The sequence below is a fragment of the Pestalotiopsis fici genome, assembly GCF_000516985.1.
Source record: "Pestalotiopsis fici W106-1 unplaced genomic scaffold PFICI_Scf_3, whole genome shotgun sequence".
Lineage (NCBI taxonomy): Eukaryota > Fungi > Ascomycota > Sordariomycetes > Amphisphaeriales > Sporocadaceae > Pestalotiopsis > Pestalotiopsis fici.
This window is the reverse complement of record NW_006917093.1, coordinates 3595651-3621745: the sequence shown is the minus strand read 5'-3', so window position 1 is coordinate 3621745 and position 26095 is coordinate 3595651. Positions and strand designations below refer to the sequence as shown.

Genomic DNA, 26095 nt, shown 5'->3' with positions numbered 1-26095 from the left:
TTGTGCGCTCTGTGCAATGTTTGATTCGGTGCCCGTTGTTAATGTACACGTGGCTCTTGAATTTCTAGTTGATGACATGCAGAACAATGGACGACATGGCTCTCGATCCTTACATACCAAGGTAACATGAAGCATCGATAGGGTATAGGTGGGCGAGAACACATTGGATGACCAGCTACAAACAGAATAGTGGTTGCGGAGGTCCGGTTGAGATGCTTTTATTAGTGCGCAGCAACCACCTCTCCTCACTGGCCTTTTCTAGGACTTGATGGCTGAACAGAAATCTATAGTACATCTGGTGAAACCTACGATGAGTTGGGACTCATGTATCTGAGAAAAGAGGAAGGAAAATGAAGAGAGAGGTCACTTGTTAACTACCATGTCACAAACACCCAATGGTTGAGCGGTATAAGCTCTTGAGTGCGTTGGTTACCTAGTGAAAGCCTGTGTTCTCCGATCGGACGAGGATGATTTGTTATGAAATCTGAAAAGCCAATTCAATGGGTAGCAGATCATCAATAATCTTGCCTCATTTTCCGAGCTGAGCAAGCTAGTTGCCGTGTCTCATGATAGAGAGTTCGCTATAGTAAATTGGTGATGAGTGTGACCAACCACAAAGTATTTACTTTTTTTCTTCTTTGGCAAATATGGATACACAGGCAGTGCATTTGTAGGAAAGTCGTAAGCTGCAGATCGCTCAGGGGACGGTGCCGCGATGATCTGCCTATGTTTCGGAGTCCTGCATGCGTGTTTTGACTTCTCTTCCAGGAAGTAAACAAGCAAAGCTCAGTAGCTTCCGATGGATACGAGGGGCCATCCGGTGTCCAGACTTGGCACAATCTAACAGTCTTTCGTCAGATTTGTGTTGTAGAGTTGATTGATGTCTCAAAAGCAAAGTGGTTAATTATACGGGATGCAAAGTTTTTATTCAAGGTGTTAATCTACCTATCTAATAGCTTCCCTCGAAAAGTCGTTTGTTTGAAAAGCCCATCAGGTTGATGAACCGGCGACGGGAAGCGCGACGAGGCGAGACGGGCGCTAAGAACCATCGAGTCTAGCGCCTGTACTGGAGCGTGGAAGCCACCCTTAGGGCAACCATAAATTCCGGGGTTGAGCGCTAAACAGCCCACCAAGTGCCCTGAGCGCCATCCACTTCTGCCCGATAAGCTATGGCATTTGCAGCTCTTGGAGAGATCCCGATCGACGTTGCTGGGTCAACAACAGGCCTACGTAGGCGCCCGCAAACAACAAAGTGCCTGTGATACTTTGAGCTTGCGACGGAGGTCCCCCGCCAATAATTATCTTCCGGACGAAAAAAAAAAACGACACTTGATTGCTGTTGGCCAAGCTTTACACTTGACTCACTTCTTGAGCCGTGTTGCCTCGAGATTCTCTTCCTTTTGAGCACAACCCTCGCCCCGTTTTCGATCAAGACCATCTAGTCACTTACACACCTCCAAGTTTGGCCTGTCGCGCGCAACAGAGCGATTTCTTGAAAGAATCGCGAATTTTGCTGTTTCTTTCAAATTACTCTGAGTCTGGTGTTTTACTCAGGCGCTGGTCAGCATTCCTGCTGCCGAACAATTCATCATCATGGACCGCAGACCTCCCGAATACTATGACGATGACAATGACGAGACGCCCGGAGGAGGAAACTCAGCTGCCGTCAGATTGTTGACATCTATGGAAGAACCACTCCCAGAGTCCCGTCCGTATGTGCTACCAGCCGTCAAATCCCCTTCTCCTTTGAGTCTTATGCCGCCTCCGCTGGCCTTGCCAAGCAAGCAATCTCTGCAAGCCAGCAGCGTGCCGCATACCAGCCCTACAGATATCTCTACTCCGGAGCACTTGGACAGACTCAAGAGGCAGGAAGAAGGACCAACTCCGAAATTGGTGTCTTTTGCCGAGCCTTCTTCGTCTCATCAACTAGACTCGCCCGAGCGCACACCTGTTGCCAAAGTCCAACGTACACCCACTGTGAAGTTACAGAAAAAGAAGAAGCCTCGTCAAGTTGTCGAGGCAGAAATTCTCAACAGCCTGCCCGTTATCCCCGAAGGTCCATCCACGAGGAGAAGTTCTCTTCGTGCTCGCCGGGCATCGAGTGGACCGCGTCCCAAGTCGGAGGAAAGTAATACTATTGACATAGAGAGCTCACAAGACACAACTTCTAGTATCCGACCAACACCACGCAGATCTTACCAGCCATCAGTCAACTCACTGGACTCATCATTCCTGGACCCTCCTCACCTACCACCTCCGAATCAGTCTTACTACCAGCCACGAGAAAGCGGTTCGCCAACTCGTCCTTGGTCGAGAATGTCTGGACACTCAGACTTTCGACGTGCTCCAGCCTCTAATATCCAGTACGAGCCAGCAGATATCAACGGAAGTCCTCGCCCAGGAACGCCCTCTTCGCAGTATGGCGGCAGTCCACGTCGCCCGCTGCCACCTGCTCCTCTATTCTCGGGTTCTGCCCGGAGCTCGGCTTATGTTGGGGATGATGCTACCGTCAATATCCCACTGGATCCCGACAATGACGACGTCTTTGGCACGGATGGAGACATGGGTAACCATCGGCAGTCTTATGGAGCACTGTCCCAGGAAACCCTTAGTGAGGAGCCAGAGACACCCTTCGATGACAAGTCCAACCTGTACGCACCAGCACCAGAGGGGCTGCAGGAGCGCCGCGGTGTTCGCGCACCTCAGATGGCAAAGAAGGCCGTTCAGCTGATCAATGGCGAGCTGGTTCTCGAGTGTAAAATCCCCACTATCTTGTACAGCTTCTTACCCCGAAGAGACGAGGTCGAGTTTACGCACATGAGATACACTGCAGTCACATGCGACCCGGACGACTTTGTGGACAAGGGCTACAAACTACGCCAGAACATTGGCAAGACTGCCAGAGAGACCGAACTGTTCATCTGCGTCACTATGTACAACGAGGACGAGATTGGCTTTACCCGTACAATGCACGCAGTCATGAAGAACATCAGTCACTTCTGCGGTCGCAACAAGTCGAGAACTTGGGGCGAGAGAGGATGGCAGAAGATTGTTGTCGCCATTGTATCTGACGGCAGAGAAAAGATTCACCCCAGAACACTCGATGCTCTCGCCGCTATGGGTGTATATCAGCATGGTATTGCCAAGAACTATGTCAACCAAAAGGCCGTCCAGGCGCACGTGTATGAGTACACAACGCAGGTCTCGCTCGACTCTGATCTCAAGTTCAAGGGTGCCGAGAAGGGAATTGTGCCATGTCAAATGATCTTTTGTCTAAAGGAGAAGAATCAAAAGAAGCTCAACTCTCACCGATGGTTCTTCAACGCCCTTGGCAAGGCACTCAACCCAAATGTTTGCATTCTGCTCGACGTCGGAACGAAACCCGGCGGCAACTCACTGTACCATCTTTGGAAGGCATTCGACCAGGACTCCAATGTAGCTGGTGCTTGTGGTGAAATCAAGGCTATGAAGGGCAAATGGGGATCGTCGCTACTCAACCCTCTGGTGGCCTCTCAGAACTTCGAGTACAAGATGTCCAACATTTTGGACAAGCCTCTCGAGTCCGTCTTTGGCTACATAACAGTGCTGCCCGGTGCGCTGAGTGCTTATCGATACCACGCTCTCCAAAATGACGAGACAGGACATGGCCCTCTCAGCCAGTACTTCAAGGGAGAGACGCTACACGGTCAACATGCCGATGTGTTTACAGCAAACATGTACTTGGCCGAGGATCGTATCCTCTGTTGGGAGCTCGTGGCTAAACGCAACGAGAGATGGGTTCTCAAATACGTCAAGGGTTGCACTGGCGAGACAGACGTACCTGGTAAGTGGTATTTGTACCCTTTTTTGGAAGCGAATCAGACTGCTAACACTCTAGTAGATACTGTACCAGAGTTCATCTCGCAACGTCGTCGTTGGCTGAACGGTGCCTTCTTTGCAGCAGTGTACTCTCTCGTTCACTTCAAGCAGGTCTGGCAGACCGATCATACAGTCGCACGAAAAGTGCTGCTGCATATCGAGTTCTTTTACCAGTTCATACAGCTCCTCTTCACTTACTTCTCCTTGGCCAATTTCTACCTGACATTTTACTTCGTTGCCGGCGGTCTTGCTGAGGAATCATCTGATCCTTTTGGACATCACCTTGGCCTGTACATCTTCACCGTCTTGAGATACACCTGCGTGCTCTTGATATCGATGCAATTCATCATCTCGCTTGGTAACAGACCTCAGGGCGCCAAGAAGCTCTATCTGGCTAGCATGATCATCTACGGCATTATCATGGCGTACAATACATTTGCATGTATCTACATTGTGGTGAAGCAGATCACCTCTTCGGACAAGGTTTCTCTTGGCAACAATGTCTTTACCAATCTCACCGTCTCGGTTGGATCAACCGTAGGCATGTACTTTCTCATGTCGTTCCTCTACCTGGAACCTTGGCACATGTTCACGTCGTCGGCTCAGTACTTTATGCTTCTGCCTTCTTACATCTGCACTCTGCAAGTGTATGCCTTCTGCAACACTCACGACGTAACTTGGGGAACCAAGGGAGACAATGTCATGAAGACGGACCTTGGTGGTGCCATTGGTCACGGCGGCCTCGTCGAGCTCGACATGCCCTCTGAGCAACTCGATATTGATTCCGGATACGACGAAGCCCTTCGAAACCTCCGAGACCGTGTTGAAGTGCCTTCGCCTGGAGTCTCCGAGAGCCAGTTGCAAGAAGACTACTACAAGTCTGTTCGAACCTACATGGTGGTGAGCTGGATGATTGCCAATGCCATTCTGGCTATGGCTGTGTCAGAGACTTATGGATCGAGTGGCTTGGGCGACAATTATTATCTTCGCTTCATCATGTGGGCTGTCGCGGCTCTTGCACTGTTCCGAGTCATCGGGTCCAGCACATTCGCACTGCTCAATGTGATCAGCATCGTGGTGGAGGGACGGATCCGGATGAGTATAAAGGTTCCGCAGTGGATGGGCGGATTCGGATCCAAAGTTAGCGAGAAGATGAGCTCAGCCATGAGTAGCGTCGGTAGCAGCTTGAGTCGCTAGAGGCCAGGACTTGAGTAAGGAGGGTGTGCGGTGTGTCGGAAAAGATGAAGCGATGCGAGAGATGAAGGCATGTGTGATTGGTTCACTTTGATGAGAGCTTGCCGGATTGGGCAACAGGATTTGGCTTGCACTTTCTGATTTTACACTTTTTGGCGTTGGGTCATCGATTTCTTGCTTTTTTTGTTTGATGTTTGTCATGTGGCTCAATACCCAAGCTGCGCAATATCGATCAGCATGCTAATGGAAAAGATGAGAACGAATTGAAAGAAGTCATGTACGAGTAGTTAAATGACACGTTTGGTCAAAAGACTCAAAGTCCAACGAAAATATAGATATGATACCTCCTATTACCGCGTAATATTGCCTTGATCAAATTGATACAGTCAAAGAGAAAGTCATTGTCCAAGTCCAGCCTTTGGAAATTGAACCAAAGCTCTAATCCAAATTTGAATACATCAAGTCGTCCATATTGTACATGTAATATCCTGACAAAGAGCTACAATGACCAACGGGACATCCCTTGCCGAAACAAAGACGAACTGTCCTCTCACCTTTGCCCCAAATTGGAGCTTTATCCCTTGGTAAGTCTCGATGCACCAAACAATCACTACAGCACATACCTGATTTATAAATATATATTCCGACTCAATCGCTACTAAGTCTTTTCCGTCTAGATGGGCTCTTCAAGCGTCGTAGCCTGTAGTTGATTATTTTAACTCGAGACAAGACCTCAGACTAGGACATCAACTTCATCGGTACCTGGTTCATCCCACGTCAGCCACATCACCATTATCTGTCTTATCTGTACTGTAGACAATAATGGAAACCACGAGCACAACAAGAACATGTACGAAGGCGGAGTTGCTAGAGGCAGCTGGGAAGATCAGGGGCTGGACCTGTGAGAAGTACGGCTCCATGAATCCCCGCCACGTCGAACAGTACGGCTTCCCGACCCGGCTGAGCTCCGATGCCATTAATTGTATCCAAAACTGGATTGATACCGACACGGCGTGGTGTCATTTCCAGGGCACGAGCCTGGATTTTGCCAATGTGACGCTCACCGTCTGCGAAAAGATGAAAAAGGCAGCGACCGCCACAGGCAATGATCCCGCCAAGGTTCTGGTCTGGTTTACCGGAGACCCTGATTGCGTTGACGCCAAACTGCTCAGCAGCAGTTATGACCTCTTCGTCGACGACAACAAGGAGGAGAAGCAGCAGCAGCAGCGCAAGTCAGGGCCCGAAATCCGCGTCTTGGCCTTGGTATACTCGCTCCTGGACCAAATGATCTCGGCGCTGCCGGACCATTGCCAGAACGGAGACCTCCACGACGCGATCTTTGACGCAGAGGTCCTCGAGTCGATTCAGAAGATTGACGGGACTGCCGCCACGGCGCCGCTGGCCCTGTCCGCCGTGGCTCAGCTGCTCAACATCCTGGGCGACGGCGTGACCGTCATGATCAATGCCGTGGACCATATATGGACCAGCTCAGACAACGACGGCGACGAGGACGACGACGACCAGATGCCCAGGAAATCCCAAAATATTCTCGACGGTCTCATGAGCGCGCTGGGCCATAACCGCCACCGGATGCGGCTGTGGGTATCGTACTACAACGGAAGGGGGCGCAGCGTGTACCGCGAGACGGGATACAGCAAAAAGCACAACTTTCGCTTCCAGTCGATTGCCGGGAAGCTCATAGTGAATCTCGGACATCCGCTTACGGAATTGCGGTTTCCCGAGACAAAAAGGGGCTCCTGGAAAACAAAACCAACAGGGCACGCATCGACGACGCAGCGCTTTGCTCTGTAAATGTTTCCCCACCTGTTGGACCTATAACGCTTGTCGTTGTAAACACTGATCATGAAGTCATGGTATCGATTTTCTAATTCTCTGCATTCATGAAATATAAAAGACTCGCAAAGAGCAAGTATAATTTGGCCAAAGTAGGATGTCAAGATTCATCTATTCGCGAAGATCGTTTTGTGTAATTTGTCTTTTTATAGACTCTTGTAGATTAATAAGTTCCAATCGAAACCAGAACATGCAATGCCGTGTCCTCGACGGGAACGAATGCCTGGTTTTGTGGTGAATATTTGTCTCTAAACAAATGGTAACATTACCATGCGCAGTGAGACTTTGATCGAGTCACGCCCATGATTTTATTCCACAGCTATGTTTATTTTTGTCATGGAGGATGAGAACGCAATTTTCCTGCTATTATGACTTGTAAACAGATGAAACGCCCACTTCAATTGTTGGGAGACATGTCATTGGGCTTGATGCAATGCAACCACAGGCAAGCAAAGGCAATAACGCGGGTTTGAATTTCGTTTTTATAACAGCCTTGTTTTTTCTAATATAGGGAATCAATCTTCTCTTAATTCGATATCAGATGCTACCTAAACGCCTACTTTCCGCCCTTGATAAAACGCCGACCATGATCTCTATATACAAGGTCATAATTCCTTTTGGCAACGACTATGAAAGAACAAATCTACTCTTCGTCTGACTCATCTTCGGCAACCTGTGGTCATGTTTGTTAGCATCTAGTCCCATATTGTAGCAGAATTGAGTCATAAATCACTTACGTTGTTGTGGAAGTCCTGGCCACCCTTGGTCTCGGCAATGACACCCACGCGAATACAGAAGTCACCAAATCTCTCACCCTGCTCACGCTCAGCCGCGTACCTCTTGAGGAGCGGCTTCATGATTGCCAGGATCTCATCTTCCTTGATGCTGGAGCGGTAAAGCTTGTTCAGGCGCTGGCCATGGTAGCCACCGCCAAGGTACATGTTGTAAGCACCGTAGGCCTTGCCAACAAAGGCAACCTCGGCGAGCCAAGGACGAGCACAACCGTTGGGACAACCAGTCATACGCATGACAATAGAATCCTGCCTGAGGCCGTTCTCCTCGAGGCAGGCCTCAAGCTTGCCAATGAGGACAGGGAGATAACGCTCAGACTCTGCCATTGCAAGACCGCAAGTAGGGAAAGCAACACAGGCGGAAGAGCTGAGGCGCAGACCAGAGAACTGCACATTGTCGAGCTTGTACTTCTTCATGAGTTCCTTCAGCTCCGGGAGGTCCTCATCGGCCACGTTGGACACGATGAGATGCTGGTTACCCGTCAGGCGGAACTCACCCTTGAGCACCTTGGCAATCTCGCGCAGACCAGTCTTCATCTGGAACTCGGGCGTATCCTCGATACGGCCGTTCTCGATGAAGAAGGTGAAGTGGTTGAGGCCATTCTCATCCTTCTGCCAGCCGAAAGTGTCAATGTTGCTCTGGAAGTGGAAGGGCTTCTCGGGCTCGAAGGCCTTGCCCCACATGTCCTCGACCTTGCCGCGGAAGACATCGACACCGAGATCGTCGATGGTGTACTTGAGACGAGCGTGCTTTCGGTTCTTGCGGTCACCAAAGTCACGTTGCACGAGCATAATCTTCTCGCAAGCAATGTGGACTTCCGATGCCTTGACGTAACCCATCATGCGTCCAGTCTGGGGGTAGGTCTTCTTGTTGTTGTGCGTAGCACCCATACCACCACCAGCAAGCACGTTGAAACCAGCCAGGTTACCGTCCTCGCCCTTGATGGCGATCAGACCAACGTCGTGAGCGTAGACATCGGTGTCGTTGTGGGGTGGAATGGCAATGGTAATCTTGAACTTTCTGGGCAGGTACGTGGGACCGTAGAGAGGCTCAAAGTCCTGGACGGCGTCACCAGCAATCATCTTCTTCTCATTGTCATCCGTCAACCAGATCTCGTGGTATGCCGTAGTGGCCGGCAGCAAGTGGTCGCTGATCTTTTGGGAGCAGGCATACACTTGTCTGTGGTAGGCGGACTGCGTCGGGAGCGAACTGCACATGACATTTCTGTTGACGTCACCGCAAGCAGCAATCGTGGTCATCAGAGCACGGTTGATGGCCTGCATGGCAGGCTTGAGCTTGCCCTTGACAACACCGTGGAACTGGAAGGTTTGTCTCGTGGTGAGCTTCATGGTCTCGTTACCCAACTCGTTGCTGATGTCGTCCATCTGGATCCATTGCTTGGGGGTCGAGATACCACCTGGCAATCTGCAACGGATCATGAAAGAGTAAGCAGGCTCGAGGCCTTGAGCCTTGCGCTCATCACGAACATCTCTGTCGTCCTGCATGTAAGTGCCGTGGAACTTTGTGAGCTGCTGGTCGGCGGCAGAGATGGCGCCAGTGGTCGGGTCGTTGAGACCCTCGACAATGGTACCACGCAGGAAGTTGGAAGCAATCTTGATGTCTTCGTTGGTGATCGGCGGGGGCTCATCGGGAAGACCCTCGACGTTGGCAACACCCAGTGATTGCCACAGGCGCGGCTCCCACTCCGAGTAACCAGTCTGGTAGCCATCGGGGTCCTGGTCATCACCAAGTCCAATCTCGGCCAAGCGTTTTCCACCGAAGCTGTCAATCTTGCGATCCAAGTCCTTGGCAGGCTTGTTGTAGTATACTCTGTCTTGCTTTCGGGGCCAGTAGTGCTTGTCACCCAGACCGAAGACCGAGTAGTTGACCGATGCCAAGTCCAGGTCGGTGCTGTCCTTGATGGCGTGCCAGAAGGGAAGACCGTTCTGAGGGAATTCTCCCTGACCAGCCGTCGAGGTGATGAAAACAATGTTCTCCTCGGAGGGAAGATCCTCCACAGGGTAGTCCTCCATGGCAAGCACGGTAGTCTTCAGACCTCTGGCGCGACCTCTTGTACCTAGTCGCTTGGCCAGGTTCTGGGCATTGCCGTTGTCGGAAGCGAACAGAATTGTAAGGGGGGCACCGAAAAGACCCTCCAACAGCTCGTTGTAAGCGTCCTTGGCCTTGCGCTTTTGCTGAGCACGCACCTCACTGCCAAAGTCCTGGGAAAGATTGGCGGCGAAAGTGGGCTCCTTGAGCATCAGCTGTGTAAGATGGTTGTCTCTGGACAAGAATTCCTTCAACTCCTTCTTGATCAGCTCAGAGTCCAAGGAGAAGTTGGGTTCGCCCTTGGTGTCGTTGGTCGGGTTCCAGCGGTAAAGAGGCCAGTAACCAGCATCGACAGCCTTCTTGGTCTCCTGGAGAACAGTGAGAGGAGACTCGTGTTCACCAAAGTAGGGCAGATAGGCAAGAACGATGGAAGGGCCGTTGAACTGGTCAGCTTCCAACATGGCCTGCAGAACCTGAGTGTACGAGCTGTAGACTGCAGTGGAGGCGACGTAGGCGTTACCGAAGTTCATGGCGTAGAGGCCAATGTCCTTCTTGCGTCTGGCGGCATCAGCTGCTGACTTCTCCGAGTAGGGCGTAGAGTCGATGATCAACATGTTGACGTTCTCTCCTGATGCCAGAACATGGTGAACACCAGAGTTACCAAGATCGTACGACCATGCGTCGGAACCAACCAGCCAGAGCGACTCCTTGCGGAAAAGACCCTGGCTTGCCAGGAGCTGGCGTGCGACAGAAGAGCCGTCAGTCTCCAGACGAGCCACAACGTCGTCAGCAAGGTCGGTAGCCTTTTGGGCATCTTCGGCACTGGCGGACCACTTAGCCAGCCACTGCTTGGGCGCTTCGGTGATGAAGGCGTTCGAGGTGGCGGCTTCCTTGACCTCCTTGACAAATCTCTGGCGGTGCTCCTTGCGTGCCAAGAGCGAACCAAAGCCGAACTCGGGGCTTGCAGAGACAGTAGTCGAGATACCTGCGTTCTTCGAGCTCAGAGCATTGGCGACATATGCGCGCTTGCCAAAGAGCTGGTCCAGAATCTTGGTGTAGGCAGTCTCCAGCTTGGGCTGTTCCAGGCTCTGAGATGACACCTGGGCAGCTTCCCTCTTGCCAACCTCCAGGTTCTGGAGCGGCTTCTCCGATGTGAGGTTCTGGAAGACACCCCTCAAAGCCTGCGAGACGGTCTCTGGTGCAATGTAGCCAAGCTGGTATCCGACAATGTGCTCAACGCCACCAGGGCCGCTCTTGATCGATGTCAAAACGTCAATCAGGAGAGGTCCCCACTTGGTAGTCTTCCTCGAAACCTGCTCCAGAACAGCAATCCTGGTGACAGACTTGGGAATAGCCTCAATGAGCTTGGCACCAAGCCACGGGCGGTATAGTCTTGCAGTGATCATTCCCGACTTGGCGTAGATATCGGTCGATGCAGCCGAGTCAAGTGCCTCGGCAAAGAGGCCGGCATCGGACCCGAAAACGAAAATGGCCTTGTCGGCCGAGGAGGGACCAGACCATTCAAACGCATTGTACTCTCGGCCAGTCGAGACCTTGAGCTGTGCCCAGATACCAGTAACATACTTGTAAATGTCTTCCGAGGTAACGGCAGCAGGGTTGGGCTCAACTGTGGTTGCAGATGATACACTCGGGGGAGCGCTCGAATCGGCGGGGGAGCTCGACTTGTCTGAGGGCTCGGTGGAGGTTGCCTTTGAGGCAGCCTCGAGAACTGTGGAATCGGCCAGGTTCGAGGAACCAGCAGCCAGTGGCTCGGACTGCTCCTGTGCCACTGCAACCCGGCCATCGTCGGCGTAAATGCTAGAGGCCTGGATGGAGGCAGCCTGGAATCTGCGGACATCTCCCATGTTCAGAATGTCCAGGACGGTCGAGGCATCCTCGGGTCCAATGGGCTTATCGCGGGAGCTGGAGCCGGCATCGAAAAAGTGAATGACGCCCTTGCCAGACTTGATGGCCAGAGCATGTGCCGTAATGGCCATGTCCTGTGCCTCCTGCAGCGATTCCGATTGTAGGAAAGTCCATCCTGAATTTCTGATGGCTGTGATGGCCGAGTAGTCTGGGCTCTCGGCAGGAGAAAGAGAGACGTGGAGAACGACGGGGTAGTTGGCGAGCTTGTACAGGTGCGCAATGGATGGCAGCAAGATGGCAGAGCTCGTTGTTACTGAGACGAATCGGCCGGATCGAATCGGCGAGAACACTGAGAGGAGGGGGTCTGTGTTTTGTCTAACAGTTTGGATCTATTGTAATTTCTCTCGAGTCAATGGCTGTTTTTTGCATGTGGATCTTGTAGATGACTGGGAGGATTTGATCATACCTCTGGAACGGCACCGTCGGTTCTAGCGACTAGGCCTTGATCCTTTCTTTCAGCGAATCTTTTCAGATGTGAAGAAAAGGCAGAGTCCTGGTCCTTTGCGGGTTGGACTGAGACGACGACATCGCTAGTGAGGTATGCGATTCTCGCAACTATAATTGCACAAAGGTTCAATGTTAGCCAGAGTTCTTCATTCTCCTTGTCTTTCTGTGCTCTCTGCAATGACTATATTGGGCAATCATGCATGCTGTGATTGGTGTTGCGCGGGGACGGGCGTCCAGAAGCAGCAATTGCCCCGCCAAGCGAACAGTCAAAGCGATAGCAGCAAGACAGAGCTCTGGGTAGTAATTGGCGGGGTGTTTGTAGGGGATTGTATAATTGAACGTACCGGCCTCTTCAGGCGTGCGGATCTGAGTGTTGTTAGAGTCCATCTCTGATCCTAGAATTGAGGAAGGAACAGCAGAGGATGAATCCGCCTTGCGGAAGAGAAAAGACATCGTCAATTCGTTCGGCGACGAGGTCGGCGAGGGAGCATTACTAGTAGAAATAAGTTTTTCTGTCCAGCTCAGTTCAGTCAAGGGACGCCTGGCGAGTCGAGTTCCGTTCGGCGTCTGTCTTCTGGGGCAAAGCTGAGCGATTCAACACACTACAGGCCTAGGAACCGACGCTCGTGGATCTCTCCGCCCCGCAACGACTTTTTATTTCTGCCATCTCGAGATGTCGCCATTCGATATTTTCTGCGACTGCGCGATGGCGTGATCGACTTAGTTTGACAAGCGTGGCCAATCCCGTCTGTTACTTTGTCAGATGAGGACCCTTAGATGGCGGCGAGCCCCCTGGGGTACTCACGGGCTACGGCAGAAGCGGTCCTCGGAGCCCCTCTAGTGAGCCTCAATGTGCGGCTCTGACGGTCGTCGGTGGCCCACTAACCAGGCATTTGGGTGCCTCTCAGTGCTCCTACCCTAGACGGGGCACAAACCGAGAGCCGTAAATCTGTACCTCGACATAGATTCCCTACACTAACAATTGACCAACCCCATTGCTGCTTACCAAGTACCTTGAGTTTAATTCGGGTTTGTCAGAATGTGAGAATAACGGTACCAGTATGTAATAGTGTTTCCCATACCAAATAAAAATAAACTTTGGCGTGGGCACGGGATATAGAAGACCGAAAAATCTCCATCCCATCATGCCACAAACCGCTATACTGCTGTGTATACATATCTATTCAGCACCAGTACCCATCCGACTTTCCCAGCTTTGTGACTTGTCCACTGGGGCTCCGTTGAAAAATTATTACACCAAGAAAATGGTCACTCCCACTTGCACTATTATTGCTGGGCGGTATGATTGTGCCACACCGACAACCGGCCAGTCAAGCACAATGTATGGCGTCACCACGAGTAATGTCAGCGTATTATCCAAAAGCAGTACTGTACATCTATTACCACGCTATGTATACCAATTCAATGCAATGTCAAACAAATCCCGACAGTCACCGGAGCTTCCATAATCCATCCACATGTTTCCTGCGTGAGTAACGTTTTCTTCTACAGTGGCCGTATTACATGTTGTTTACTCGGCAATGCCTGGCCGACTATTTGTACGTGTAGAGAGCCCAGCCATTTATGCAACGGCCGTCTTGCCACGAAATCTCGAGTTCATGCTCCTGGCCCACTCGTCCCTCTCGGCCAAGCTCGGCAACCAGTACGTCTTACCCACCGACACCAGTGTTCGGCCAATCTTGCCCTTCCAGCCATCGCCTTCGGGCATTCCTACCGCAAATGGATTCTCAATAGTCTGAGATTCACTGTCGATGGCCTGCTGGGAATTTCCTTCACGGTACTGCAGAAGGACTGATCGTGCGTACGCCATGACAACCAACATGAAATAGATGCGAATGAGTGAGAAGAGGACAATCAGAGTCATACTGGTTGTCGTGTCGATTGCACCCATGACTCCACCCATGGGCGGCTCATCCGTTTCGGTTGGCTCGGACTGTTTGGGCCCGACGGCCTCCAAGGCCAAAAACCAGCTCACTGCGAACAATGTAGTGTAGGCCGTGTTGACGAACGTGTCGATAATGTAGAGCCATGCAAACGCAAGATTCTGGAAGGGGGTCTGCTTGCGAATGTGCGGCAGACAATAGGCAAGCAGGCCGAGCGCGACAACGGAGTAGACGTATAGTGAAAGCTGCACGATTGACAGGTCGTAGCCGGTTAGGATGGCGAGGAGGCCGTAGAGACCTGTGACTTTGTTGAACAGCAGTGACAGCGCGATCAGTTCGGTGCCCGTCTGGAGGCTCATCAAGCCGCAAAAGGTCTGTCGGCGTTAGCAAACGTTGGCATGCAAATGTTTCTCGTCGCGTGGGCTCACCGTCGGCCGCGGTAGCCTGAGCAGTCCTGTCAGAAACGCCATGTTGTGGACTCTAGTCGTAATTTCTGTGGTTTGACTATTCTGATGTATCTTTGTGAAAGCGCGCGTAGTGTTGGTGAGAATGATAATGCTGTTGTAGATGCCTATCCGCCCTTCCTGGAATTTGGACAGAATGACGACGCAGTCTCGGTTCCTGCGGAAGTTCTGGGGTCCACACCACCACGACGTCAATCTACCAAAATATCCGTTGGTGGGGCCAGATCTGATCAGGGAGGTTTAGCAAGGCTGACGAAAGCAAAGCCGTAGATGTACCTACTCCAAACACGCGACCACACGATATTGCGTCTACGTATATATTTGTGACTAATAATTGGAATCTTCTTATGATAGTTCAAACCTTGACTTTTACCAAAATTTTGGCTTTTTCACAATGGGCGGTGCAATTGGAATGAATCTATGCTAGTATTGCTTCTTTCCGAGAGATATCATGCTGCAGCAGCAATCGAGAACAGGATTGATGCAAATGGTTATGATATTTCCATTTGAAAGTATGTGATACTACAGGTCGATGGGCTTAGGATTATGAATTATTCACTTGGGATTACTGGAATATACACGGGCTTGCAAGTCCTCAACGGACACGATTGAACCTACACTACAATCTGGGGTGTCTAGGGTTGTGATGGTACATATTTATGCATTTAAAAGATTGCCCCACATGCGCAAGGCTGCTACAATCATTTCGATCATTGCAACCAGTACACACACGGTCGGCTTTCTTGTTCTTGTGTCGCATCAAACCTCATTGTTCTCTGTGCGCAAAGCTCAGCTGAATACAAGCAAAAATGGCTTCATCTCCGCCCATTGCCACGTATGTGTCATTGCACTCCGACACATACTGTCCCTGGCTTTGATGGTGTTCCAACTAACAAATACTCGACAGTGTCTACATTCGCAACCTCGAGGAGCGCGTCAAGCCAGAGCCGCTCCGGGAGGCGCTCGAGGCTGTCTTCTCCGACTACGGCAACATCATCGACATTGTCGCCAAGACAAACCTCAAGGCCAAGGGCCAGGCTTTCGTCGTCTTTGACAAGCCTGAATCCGCGCTCAAGGCCATTGAGGAGGTCCAAGGGTTCGAGCTGTTCGAGAAGCCCATGCACCTCGCTCTGGCAAGAACCCGCAGCGATGCTACCGTCAAGACCACCGGAAACGACGACGAGTTTGAGCACCACAAGCGCAGAAGATTAGCAGAGAAGGGTTCGTGATCAGTCCCAACCCTGCAAATAAGGTTATAGAAAACAGGGCTAACATCTGTGCAAACAGACAAGAAGAAGGCCGCCGAGGCTGCGCAAGAGCAACAAAGACTCAAGCGTCCGGGTGCCGCGCCTGCACAAGACGCCCGACCAGCAAAGGTGGCTCGCCCGGGTGGCCTCAAGGCTACTGGCCCTGCTGCCAACACGGTGGTGCCGGACGAGTATCTGCCGCCCAACAAGATCCTGTTTGTGCAGAATTTGCCCGACGACTACGATGTCGAAGCTCTCACTGGCATCTTTGGCCGCTACGAGGGCTTCAGGGAGGTGCGTCTTGTGCCCGGTAGACGCGGAATCGCTTTCGTTGAATACGAAGCTGAAGCGGGCGCCATCACGGCCAAGGAGAACACGGCCGGCATGGCGCTGGCTGATGGTACCAAGTTCATGAAGGTAACGTACCAGCGGCAGTAGATCATGTTTACCAAATTAGATTCTTGTAAGATTTTGTCAATAGATACCCGATGCTCAATTCCAGACATAAATCAATGTTTACACCCAGTCGCTTCTATTTCCTCTTGCCAGCAGCCTTGAAGACGGCTGTGGAATGGTCTGGAAGCTCACACCTGATTGTGTGGTTGCCCTATTAAACCAGTCTTGCCGAGATTGGCGTTGCAAGGCTTCTTGACGATCCTAGTCGCCTTGATTCAAAGCCCGACCTTTGATCACGCAAACCCCGAAGGCGACTGGCGATCCACTCGGCATTACGTGCTGTTCATGTGAGGTACATCTCTATTCGTGTACATATCCGAATGAAGTGGATCTAGAGAAGCCTCGAAAATGAACACATGTCCCCTGACATCATCGTTATAGTTATCTCGAGAATCTTCGGCTGGCACTTCATCGGTTCGACGGTAAACATTATGGCAGTCGAAATCACGACATATCCAATGTGTCTATAACTTTTAGAGCGGCCCAGAGATATATTTCTTAGTATTTACATCCTCTCATTCAAAAAATTGCCCTCCAAAGACCTGTAACTTGGAAACTATGATAGTTGCTGCCTATACTCCATACATAACTTATTTAACCTCCCAGCGCTTGTAACCAAGTAAATGGTGCACCAGGATTCGCTGCAGGCCAAATCGGAACCGCAAAATACCGGGCGGCGTTATGAATCTGTTGTCTTAACACATCATTTTGACTTGCCCGCAGTCCGTAGGCAAGCCACACGGCATTCTCGTTATTGAAATTGTGCGCGTTCGTGAACGGAACCCCGCCGGCCTGATGGTTCCGAATCAAAAGTAAGAAGAGCGCCACGTACAAATGGCCCGTCCCGTAAAACCCACACGCTTGTTCAAAATCATTGGGAATGTTGCCGTGATTGGAGATATCTCCGGCTTGATATGCCGTGCGTATAAGGATATCGCACCAGGCGAGGACATTGAACAAGGTCCTTCTCGAGGTCGACACAACCCTTGGGACCCCGGTGGGAGATTTTCGGTTCATGCAGGCAACGTCGACAAACTGCTGGTACAAGAACGTATCTGGACCAGCGGGAGCCATTCCAAAGCCGGGGCAGCCGGCAAAGTTGCTCCGACTGATATTCCACTACAAAATGGTCAAGAGTTAGTACTGTATCCCTCGACGACACCATATAGGCCACACAAGTAACGCTTCTCCACATATGGTAAGAATGATGACTTTCACTCACGAAAACCGTAACCTCTGCTAGGCGATTGGCGGCTTGGGCTGCATCACCCGTCCCTGGATCGTGAAAGGACATTCTGCCAGACTGTTAATACAAAACGAGTTAGCATCAATAAGCATGATTTGATTCAAAGCTGTATACACTTGCCTCTCGGTCATACATCGTTAAAGTGTAGACATTCGTGCCGGCTGTTCGCCCCTTGTGAAGGTGTATCACATATAGATATCTCATGCGAGGGAGTTCCAGTCCACCAAGGGTACGTCTCGCAGCCTGTCCCCCGACGCCCGCGAGGGGAGTCCACTGACAGTCAAGATCCTCAGTCAACTGAGGGTCATTTGGGAATTCAAATGTGTGAGTTTTCAGAACATTTATGAGACCCAAGCAAAATGCCCACTGTGAGAAATCGAGTCAGCAGCTTATATACATATAGCTACGTGGTCTTGCGTAAAGTACCAGTGCGTCTTTCTTGAGTGTCGACTGTCGAGTGGACGCTAGAAAAGAACAGGGTACATGTGATGAAACATATAACAAAAGTTACTGCAGGAAGAAACCAGGAAAATTGCTTACTGCTCCTACTCGCGCGGAACCGCGGTGCATAATAGCAGCATTCAGTGCCAAAGCAACATTTGTCTGCGTAAGTCATGTTAGTATTTACTCAAATCAATGATATGATAAGCCTTTCTCGTGGCATCCCGATCCGAGACTTAAATCATCGATTACCACGGCATCACGATCTGTCCCAGACACCACGAGATAGACGGGATAAGGGGGCTAGTTCCTACCTGCTCCGCGTTGGGGTATCCCTTATCGGCATCAGAAAAGCTCGCCAGCACCTTTTCGAGTGCGTTGGCCTGTCCCAAATTCAGTTGCGGAAAATGCCCAGCAGCGAAGGCATTTGCACCGACGCCGTTGTTATTAAATGGAGGAGGCGATATCCAAGGGTTGGTGAGATGGGGGGGTGCTGCCATGCTGATTTCTTGCTTTTAAAGAATGATGCTAGTAATCAATAAGAAACTTGATATATAATCAGGGAAACGACATGTATACAAACGAACATTTAGTCATTCAGTATGATGAACATATAAGTGGATGTGGAGCGACTCGCATATTCAAGGGCCCCCGAAGCATCTTTCACATGGTATATCTGCTTTTGTGTGCTGTTTTCGTTACATAGGCACAAAAGATTGCCTTTATTGTCCACTTGCCTTTTATTGTTCTTTATCTCCACGAAGAGTCGGGGAAGCCAAGTCTCTATTGCAACCCTTTATTCACGTTTCGCGGTCATTGTCTCTTTGTAATGGATTGTAGTCGGCGATTGAATGTGAGTCTGGTGCTTCACTGATCATTCAGCCTCACTGGAACGTTGGCAGACCTACCGATTTAGAAATTGCATGTTCTGAGGCGCTGCGGGACTCTACTGACGGAGTTGATAGAGTCCTCTTCATATTCTCAAAAGTATGATGCGGACAACATTTCTAGTGACTTTGTAATGCGTAGATATTTACTGCACAAGTCTCAGCAGCACCAAATTCAAAGCTCTCGAATCGAGCAAGCAGTAAAATTACTTGTAGCACGGTATCATAATTCTATCAAAGCAAAAGCGTCCATACTGCAAAACTTGCCCACAAGCTGATAATGCAAGCCATATCATATACACTGTGTCAACCTCGTTTGTCCCCGTTTCACTGCTGGGGTTTAGAAAATGACATCGTCATCTTCAGTCGAAGCTAGGATGTCAGCAGGTGCGTCATCCTCCTCAGGCGTGACGTTCTCCTGGTCTCTTTGTGCCTGCTTCTTTGCCTTCATCTCTGCATCGGCAGCTGCAGTATCTCTTTGCTTCTTGCCGGCAACCTTCTTCAGACGGTAGAACTCCTCTCTGTCCAACTCATCAAGCTCCGAGTTGATGTCTGTATCGCATGGTCAGTGTCTGAGAGCAAAGCTCGTTGGCTCAAACCTACACTTGATCGTGTTTTCCGTTCTTGGAATGATAACGTGCTCACTAGTATATAGTTAGCAATGAAGCCACGAGAATGTATCATCTCCCGAGAGGCACTTACATGGCGTTTACTATTGTAACTGTTAGCAGATCATTCATTGCTCCATCTCACTGGGGGAGTTTCTTACCTCTTCGATTCACCACCTTGATTACTTCGTCCAGGATCACGAAAGCAGTCTGGAGACTCGCTAGTTCCACCAGCGTTTCCACAGCTCTTGCATATGTCTCTCTACATCTCTGAACCTGCTGACCACCCTTACCAAGACCGGTCAAGCCAAAGTCATTATTGCCCTCGGTCTGATAGCTCTCAAAAGCGGGTAGGAGCACACCCGAGACGTTTTCCTGCTTGGTTCGGATTCGGAAACGAGCCTGACGGGCCGATTCTTGTACTTGATAGCCAATATCGCCTCCTACTGCGTATGTGACCTCGGCCAGGGAGAATGCGGCGATCTGCATGACTCGACCCATCTTTCGCTTTGCCTCATCGATTCTACGGGTGATGTCTGCGAATCTCGTCAATAACTGCCTGGGAACGATTTTTACTTGGAAAGCTGGATAGTACCTCGGAAACGCCTAGCAGGGAAGACGATATATTAGCAACAGGCAAGTTTATCAATGCAAGTAAACATACTTGGTTAAAGCTTCACTCTTGCGCTTTAGCAAACTGTGTCCCTGTTCGGCTCCCTTGAGCTTGGCCTTCATGATACCAAGCGACTGGCGCGTCGGGAAGACGGCCTCGCGATCCTATGCTTTGTTAGCAACCATGAAGTTGCGGTCTTTGGCCTCGAGTGACGTACTCCGGCGCCAGACATCCTGGGCGGTTACAACGGCGATCGGGTGATTATGAGAACAGTAGCAACGGCGACAGCCGTGGCTCGGGGTCGATGAATAGTACAGAGGAGAAGATGAGAAGGATGGACTAGGATGTTGTCGATGGCCGAGGTCGTCGTTGAGCAAGTGGACAGGTGATTGAGACAATAGTTAGCTACTGTATCAACACCACCAATGCTTCAGGACCTTGGAGGCGCCTGTAGTGGTACCAGCTTGAGCTCCAAAGGACCAAGTGAACCTCAGTAGGCGGTGCCCCCCACTAGCTTGTAGGTGCTCTAGCCTCTGATATAATCAAATGCAATTATCATGGCTCAGATAGCGGTATTGCTCATTTTATTGCATAAAGATACTGCAACCTCTGTACTCGCATTCTTTATGGATGTAAAGAGTACGACCTGTAATCGCCCAAATTAGTGGGACATTCATGGATCTCGGCAAATGACCCGCCCAAAGAGACGCGGCAGGCTGTGAAATGTGCCCAAGGTGCAGCCAACCAGCCAAGCAGCGTGTAAAAATAGTTGGCGCCCGCGACAAACCACCCAAAAGTCCAGTCCACCAGACGGAGATAGGTAGCCCTGCAGTAGCAGCAGCAGGCCACATCGTGTCATACCATTCCAGCCTACATACTTTACCCAGCTAGCCACTCTTCTACTATTTCGTCTTACTCCAACTCCGTTTCCCCAAGCCCACCTCCAATCTCACTCCCAGACGCAAGCAAGGGGTTTGGGTACGATGTTGTGAACGGGAGACTTGAACCCAAGTCGCAAAGACGACCTCTCACCACCGATTGCCCTCAACTTTGCACAGGGACCGCAGACGACAAAATCGCTGCCCATGGCGCCCAACGGGGTCACCAACGGCGCCTCGTCCACGAGAAAGCCGGATCTTCACTTGGTGGTATGTTGACGCGCCCTTCACAGAGACTTGCTCCCTGGTTCCTGCTGGCTGACTTTTGCTTCTTAGTCCGACGAAGACGCCGTCTATGAGCAAGATATCCTCCGAGACTTGGGTAGCACAAAGCCTTGGCTTGCTTACATTGAATTCAAACTACATCATGGCACGGTGCAAGAGCAAGCCTTCGTCCTCGAACGAGCTTGCGTGCAACTCCCGCGATCATACAAGCTCTGGAAAATGGTGAGTGGAACCCGAAAATCCTCTACAACTGGCCCACGTGAATCAAGCTGACAGGTACGCAGTATTTGCAATTCCGGACCAAACATGTTGCCAAGCTCAATGCCGCGGTCTTTGCTGCGGAATACCGAAAGGTGAATGCGCTCTTTGAGCGCGCGCTCATCTTGCTCAACAAAATGCCAAGAATATGGGAGATGTACCTGAAATTCTTGCTCAAGCAACCACTAGTCACATTGACGCGCCGAACGTTCGACCGAGCCCTCCGCGCGCTTCCCATCACCCAGCACAACAGAATCTGGGCGCTGTTCCGACCGTTTGCGAACTCGGCGGCCGGCGAAACGGCAGTCAAGATTTGGCGGCGATATATGCAAGTACATCCCGAGGATGCCGAGGACTTTATCGAGCTCCTGATTCAGGTTGGATTGTATACAGAGGCCGTCAAGAAGTATATTGACATTCTCAACAATCCACGCTTCAACAGCAAGCATGGAAAGGGACACTACGAGCTGTGGAGCGAAATGGTCGACCTACTGGTTGAGCACGCCACCGAAATCGAAACCGGACATGAGACGGGCATCGACGTGGAAGGTATTATTCGCAGCGGCATCGATAGATTTCCTGACCAGAGGGGCAAGTTGTTCTGTGGTCTGGCAACTTACTGGGCCAGGAGAGGAAGTTTTGAGCGCGCAAGAGATATCTTCGAGGAAGGTGTGACAACTGTCATGACAGTCCGTGATTTCACCCTGGTCTTTGACACATATGCCGAGTTTGAAGAGTCAATCATTGGTGCGCTCATGGAAATGGCATCGAAGAGAGCAGAGGGCGGCGATGAAGATGAAGATGCCGACTTTGATCTCGATATTCGCATGATGCGGTTCGAGCAATTGATGGATCGGAGACCATTCCTGCTCAACGACGTGGTGCTGCGACAAAACCCCAATAACGTGGCAGAATGGGAGAAGAGGGTAGCTCTTTGGGGCGACAACAAACAGGAAGTGGTCGACACATATACAAACGCTATTGCTGCTATCCAACCAAAGAAGGCTGTCGGTCCATTCCATCAGCTGTGGGCCAACTATGCAAAGTTCTACGAGTCTGGCGGGGATATTCGAAATGCCAGAGTCATTATGGAAAAAGCTGTCAAGGTTCCCTTCAAGTCGGTGGCTGAATTGGCTGAAATGTGGATCGAATGGGCCGAGATGGAGCTTCGGAACGAGAACTTTGATGAGGCAGTCAGAATCATGGCCAAGGCCGTGCAAGCACCCAAGAGGTCGACGGTGGATTACTTTGACGAGACGCTGTCCCCACAGCAGAGGGTTCACAAGAGTTGGAAGCTGTGGAGCTTCTACGTTGACCTGGTGGAATCAGTTTCCTCGCTCGAGGAGACCAAGAAGGTTTACGAGCGCATATTCGAGCTGCGCATCGCCACTCCACAGACTGTGGTCAACTATGCCAACTTGCTAGAGGAGCATCAGTACTACGAGGATTCTTTCAGGATCTACGAGCGTGGTCTTGATCTCTTCAGCTGGCCTGTCGCTTTCGAGCTTTGGAACCTATATCTCACCAAGGCTGTCGACCGTAAGCTGGGGATCGAACGTCTCCGTGACTTGTTTGAGCAGGCGGTTGAGTTCTGCCCTCCCAAGTTTGCAAAGACGCTGTACCTCATGTATGGCAATCTGGAGGAAGAGCGCGGGCTGGCACGGCACGCCATGCGCATCTACGACCGAGCTACTCAGGCTGTCTCGGACGAGGACCGCGCCGACATGTTCAACTTTTACATTACAAAGTCGGCGTCCAACTTTGGTCTCCCGTCGACGCGCAGAATCTACGAGCAAGCCATTGCCGCGCTACCCGACGAAGAGGCCCGTGACATGTGTCTCAAGTTTGCCGACATGGAGAAGCGTCTTGGTGAAATTGACCGAGCCCGAGCCATTTACGGCCACGCCTCGCAGTTCTGCGACCCGCGCACCAACCCGGCCTTTTGGACCAAGTGGGAGCAGTTTGAGGTACAACACGGCAACGAGGACACGTACCGCGAAATGTTGCGCATCAAGCGGTCCGTACAGGCGCTCAAGAATACCGACGTCAACTTTATCGCCTCGCAGGCCATTGCCCGCAGCCAGGCCACCAAGCAGCAGGTTGCCGACGGCGAGATGGACCAGGAGACGGCCGACGCCATGGAGCAGCTGGAACGGCAGGCCCGCGCACCAGTCGGCTTCGTGGCCAGCAGCACAGGCATTACCGGAACACTGGCGCAGGACGAGCAGCCAGCGCAGGCCGTCAACCCGGACGCGATCGATATCGATGGAATGGATGATGAATAACGATTCGCATACACTTCTTCTTTGGCAGATCGTTTTTTCTGCTGCAGCCTGTATAGCCTTTGCGCTTTTGAAGCGGGCATCTTTTCTTGCACCCGTCAAAGTTTTGAAGTTTGGGGAGGTTTTGTTGTTGTTTTTTCTCGCATCTTTGAAGCCATACATTGGCAGCATGTACATAGTTGATAGGAACACTGAGTGATGACCCGTTTATGTGAAGGCATCGTGCGTTTCTAGCATTGTGTCCAGCATCAATAGCAAAGTCAGTAGAGCATACGTGCCAATTGCATGTCATTTATCTTTGCTTATGTAAATTTTTTTCTTAATGGTTTCCGAACTGGATCTTTTAGAGGGAACTCATGACCATAACCGTACAATTTTACCCTCTTCCACAGAAAGTCATCGACGGCAGGGGAGGCATGGTATATAAGCTGATAAGAGTCTAGCAACTCGACGACAAGTGTCGATTCCACCCATCCTCTGAAACCCCGGAACCTGAAATCACCCGCAAAGCGTTCCGCCCGAAATCAAAAGGAACCCACAACGAGAGCGCGCGCAACAGAAACATAAGGTTTCGACAGTGTGTTAGACGTCATCTAATCTGTCTTGCTTCCACTACTGCTCTTACGGCGGTGACTGGCACCCGTCACCTCCTTGGCCTTTTCCTTGACCTTGCCAAAGAGCTTGTGATGTGTCTCGTGGAAGCCCTTGTCGCGTTCGTTATTCTTCTGCACATGGCCATCGCGCGAGCCCTGCGTTGAGAGTATCGAACCTTTTCGCTGCTGGAAGCGCGAGGGTGGGACCTTGGATGCATCTATACTCGGATTGACTCGTGTCAGTAATGTGACAATCGACATGTTGAACCAAGACATCTCTTGGCATTCACCCTTATAATACAACAACAACAACAACAACAACAACAACAAAAGAGAGAGAAAAGGGCCAAAGGTGCTACTCACCCCACTCGTCAGTCTGCGAAAAGTCCTTGGAGCCGCTGCGCTCTCTCTCATCGTCGATAGGGTTCTCGTAGTGCGCCTCAGTCTGGCCAGGTGCGAAGCTGTTGGTGAACTGGGGCTGTTCGTGATGAGCTCCCGTCGTGCCCGTTACGTCATGGGTGTAACCGTCCTCCTGCGGACGATATTGCTCTAAATTCATGTCAAAATTAGTCTACTGTTCGAAAAGAAAAGCAAAATATTCATGCATGGAAACGAGACGCCTGTTTCCGCGACCCGTCATGGTGACAAGTAACAGAATAAGACCACGCAGCAGAGAACGTACCTGCAGCGCCTTCCATGGTGATTTTGTTTGGTGGCAGAGTGTAATCTGAAATGCTTGGAGTGGGTGTTGTTGATTCAAAGTCCTCTCAAATGGATTTGCTCTGGGTCAAGTTTGTTCTTATCCCAGTTAAAATGGTGTTCTTTGTGTTACTCTGAGATTATGATGTCAGAAGTTGAAAGGGGTGAGACAAGGGGGAAACAATCTGATGAATTTGTAGGATCAAGGGACGGAAGGGAGAGGGAAATGTAATATCGGCCGCTTATGGGGGAGCGAGGATGTAGATAAATAGATGATGGGTGTGTGTATTGTTACGTGTGTACGAGCTACACTTTGGCTGCGGGGTGGGAGAGTCACTCCAATGAAATCGTGACATATCTCAAGGGAGCTCCGATGGCCACCTCTAGTTAGCATATACTTACCTCAGTTATCGACCTGACCTTGTGCCATGTAGCGAGAGGCCAGTAGGTGGGCTGCGTGTGTAAGTAGGTAGGTACAAGATAGGTTGAATGAGTCTGACCGCGCCAAGGAACCTCTTTCTCTCTGCGCTGGACAGGCCGGGACATATTTCTTGGCATAGTTTTACGCTGATCCCTCCTTCTGCCTGTTCCCATTGCTGGGGAAAGGATCATCCTGTTACTTGGGATTTGACTTGTGAGGATATGAACATATGATGTATCCCAAGGGAGGGAAAGCTGTTGCCTCCGACCAATGCACAGCAACCTGGTTTCCCGTGCGGTCCAATCAGAGGGTATACTTGATATGCAGTCGCGGCCAGTCATTTGCAAACGGGTACCTAGGTAGTCATGATAGGGAGCTCCATGTACATGGCGAGCTTCGGTAAGAAGCAGAAATGCGCAAGTGCGACGGAATCGGTCTGCTGAGGTGATCCGCGACCTCTATCAAGCTTAGATTGATGTCTACAATGAATTCGGACCTTTGGTTCGTCACCGGGCCCCGTCATTGGGTTTGGGAATCGGCTCAAACCCTATATGTTAGGACTAAAGAGACGACACAATTGACTACTAGTTAGACAAGTCGCCAAGCTCGCGGCTCTCGCCAGCAAGGAGAGAACCAGAGGCACAGCCAGCCTTAGGAGAAAATTGACATGCGGCAGGGCACAAGGTAGAGTTC

General features: G+C 50.9%; 10 protein-coding genes across 10 annotated transcripts; 4 read left to right on the top strand and 6 right to left on the bottom strand.

Annotated features, from left to right (window-relative positions):
• Positions 1 to 1593: 1593 nt before the first annotated feature.
• On the top strand, positions 1594 to 5055 carry PFICI_05238 (Chitin synthase 2; the record flags this gene model as incomplete). The annotated part of the gene is made up of 2 exons (XM_007833819.1): positions 1594 to 3823; positions 3878 to 5055. 2 exons carry the CDS (start codon positions 1594 to 1596, stop codon positions 5053 to 5055), a joined length of 3408 nt encoding a protein of 1135 aa, XP_007832010.1.
• An 819-nt stretch (positions 5056 to 5874) lies between these two features.
• Positions 5875 to 6864, top strand: PFICI_05237 (uncharacterized protein; the record flags this gene model as incomplete). Its single annotated transcript, XM_007833818.1, has 1 exon — positions 5875 to 6864. One exon carries the CDS (start codon positions 5875 to 5877, stop codon positions 6862 to 6864), a length of 990 nt encoding a protein of 329 aa, XP_007832009.1.
• A 685-nt stretch (positions 6865 to 7549) lies between these two features.
• PFICI_05236 (uncharacterized protein) lies at positions 7550 to 12573 on the bottom strand (the record flags this gene model as incomplete). Its single annotated transcript, XM_007833817.1, has 4 exons — positions 7550 to 7579; positions 7644 to 12002; positions 12080 to 12228; positions 12465 to 12573. 4 exons carry the CDS (start codon positions 12571 to 12573, stop codon positions 7550 to 7552), a joined length of 4647 nt encoding a protein of 1548 aa, XP_007832008.1.
• A 1129-nt stretch (positions 12574 to 13702) lies between these two features.
• Positions 13703 to 14494, bottom strand: PFICI_05235 (uncharacterized protein; the record flags this gene model as incomplete). Its single annotated transcript, XM_007833816.1, has 2 exons — positions 13703 to 14398; positions 14453 to 14494. The coding sequence occupies 2 exons, from the start codon at positions 14492 to 14494 to the stop codon at positions 13703 to 13705; spliced, it is 738 nt and encodes a 245-aa protein (XP_007832007.1).
• An 803-nt stretch (positions 14495 to 15297) lies between these two features.
• PFICI_05234 (uncharacterized protein) lies at positions 15298 to 16173 on the top strand (the record flags this gene model as incomplete). Its single annotated transcript, XM_007833815.1, has 3 exons — positions 15298 to 15323; positions 15396 to 15709; positions 15776 to 16173. 3 exons carry the CDS (start codon positions 15298 to 15300, stop codon positions 16171 to 16173), a joined length of 738 nt encoding a protein of 245 aa, XP_007832006.1.
• A 612-nt stretch (positions 16174 to 16785) lies between these two features.
• PFICI_05233 (uncharacterized protein) lies at positions 16786 to 18378 on the bottom strand (the record flags this gene model as incomplete). Its single annotated transcript, XM_007833814.1, has 5 exons — positions 16786 to 17310; positions 17414 to 17494; positions 17552 to 17803; positions 17978 to 18040; positions 18193 to 18378. 5 exons carry the CDS (start codon positions 18376 to 18378, stop codon positions 16786 to 16788), a joined length of 1107 nt encoding a protein of 368 aa, XP_007832005.1.
• A 727-nt stretch (positions 18379 to 19105) lies between these two features.
• On the bottom strand, positions 19106 to 20218 carry PFICI_05232 (V-type proton ATPase subunit D; the record flags this gene model as incomplete). The annotated part of the gene is made up of 6 exons (XM_007833813.1): positions 19106 to 19317; positions 19369 to 19409; positions 19468 to 19477; positions 19535 to 19896; positions 20038 to 20150; positions 20204 to 20218. 6 exons carry the CDS (start codon positions 20216 to 20218, stop codon positions 19106 to 19108), a joined length of 753 nt encoding a protein of 250 aa, XP_007832004.1.
• An 853-nt stretch (positions 20219 to 21071) lies between these two features.
• On the top strand, positions 21072 to 23692 carry PFICI_05231 (Pre-mRNA-splicing factor SYF1; the record flags this gene model as incomplete). Its single annotated transcript, XM_007833812.1, has 3 exons — positions 21072 to 21134; positions 21201 to 21371; positions 21434 to 23692. 3 exons carry the CDS (start codon positions 21072 to 21074, stop codon positions 23690 to 23692), a joined length of 2493 nt encoding a protein of 830 aa, XP_007832003.1.
• Positions 23693 to 24282: 590 nt separating this feature from the next.
• On the bottom strand, positions 24283 to 24543 carry PFICI_05230 (uncharacterized protein; the record flags this gene model as incomplete). The annotated part of the gene is made up of 1 exon (XM_007833811.1): positions 24283 to 24543. One exon carries the CDS (start codon positions 24541 to 24543, stop codon positions 24283 to 24285), a length of 261 nt encoding a protein of 86 aa, XP_007832002.1.
• A 94-nt stretch (positions 24544 to 24637) lies between these two features.
• Positions 24638 to 24841, bottom strand: PFICI_05229 (uncharacterized protein; the record flags this gene model as incomplete). The annotated part of the gene is made up of 1 exon (XM_007833810.1): positions 24638 to 24841. The coding sequence occupies one exon, from the start codon at positions 24839 to 24841 to the stop codon at positions 24638 to 24640; it is 204 nt and encodes a 67-aa protein (XP_007832001.1).
• Positions 24842 to 26095: the final 1254 nt, after the last annotated feature.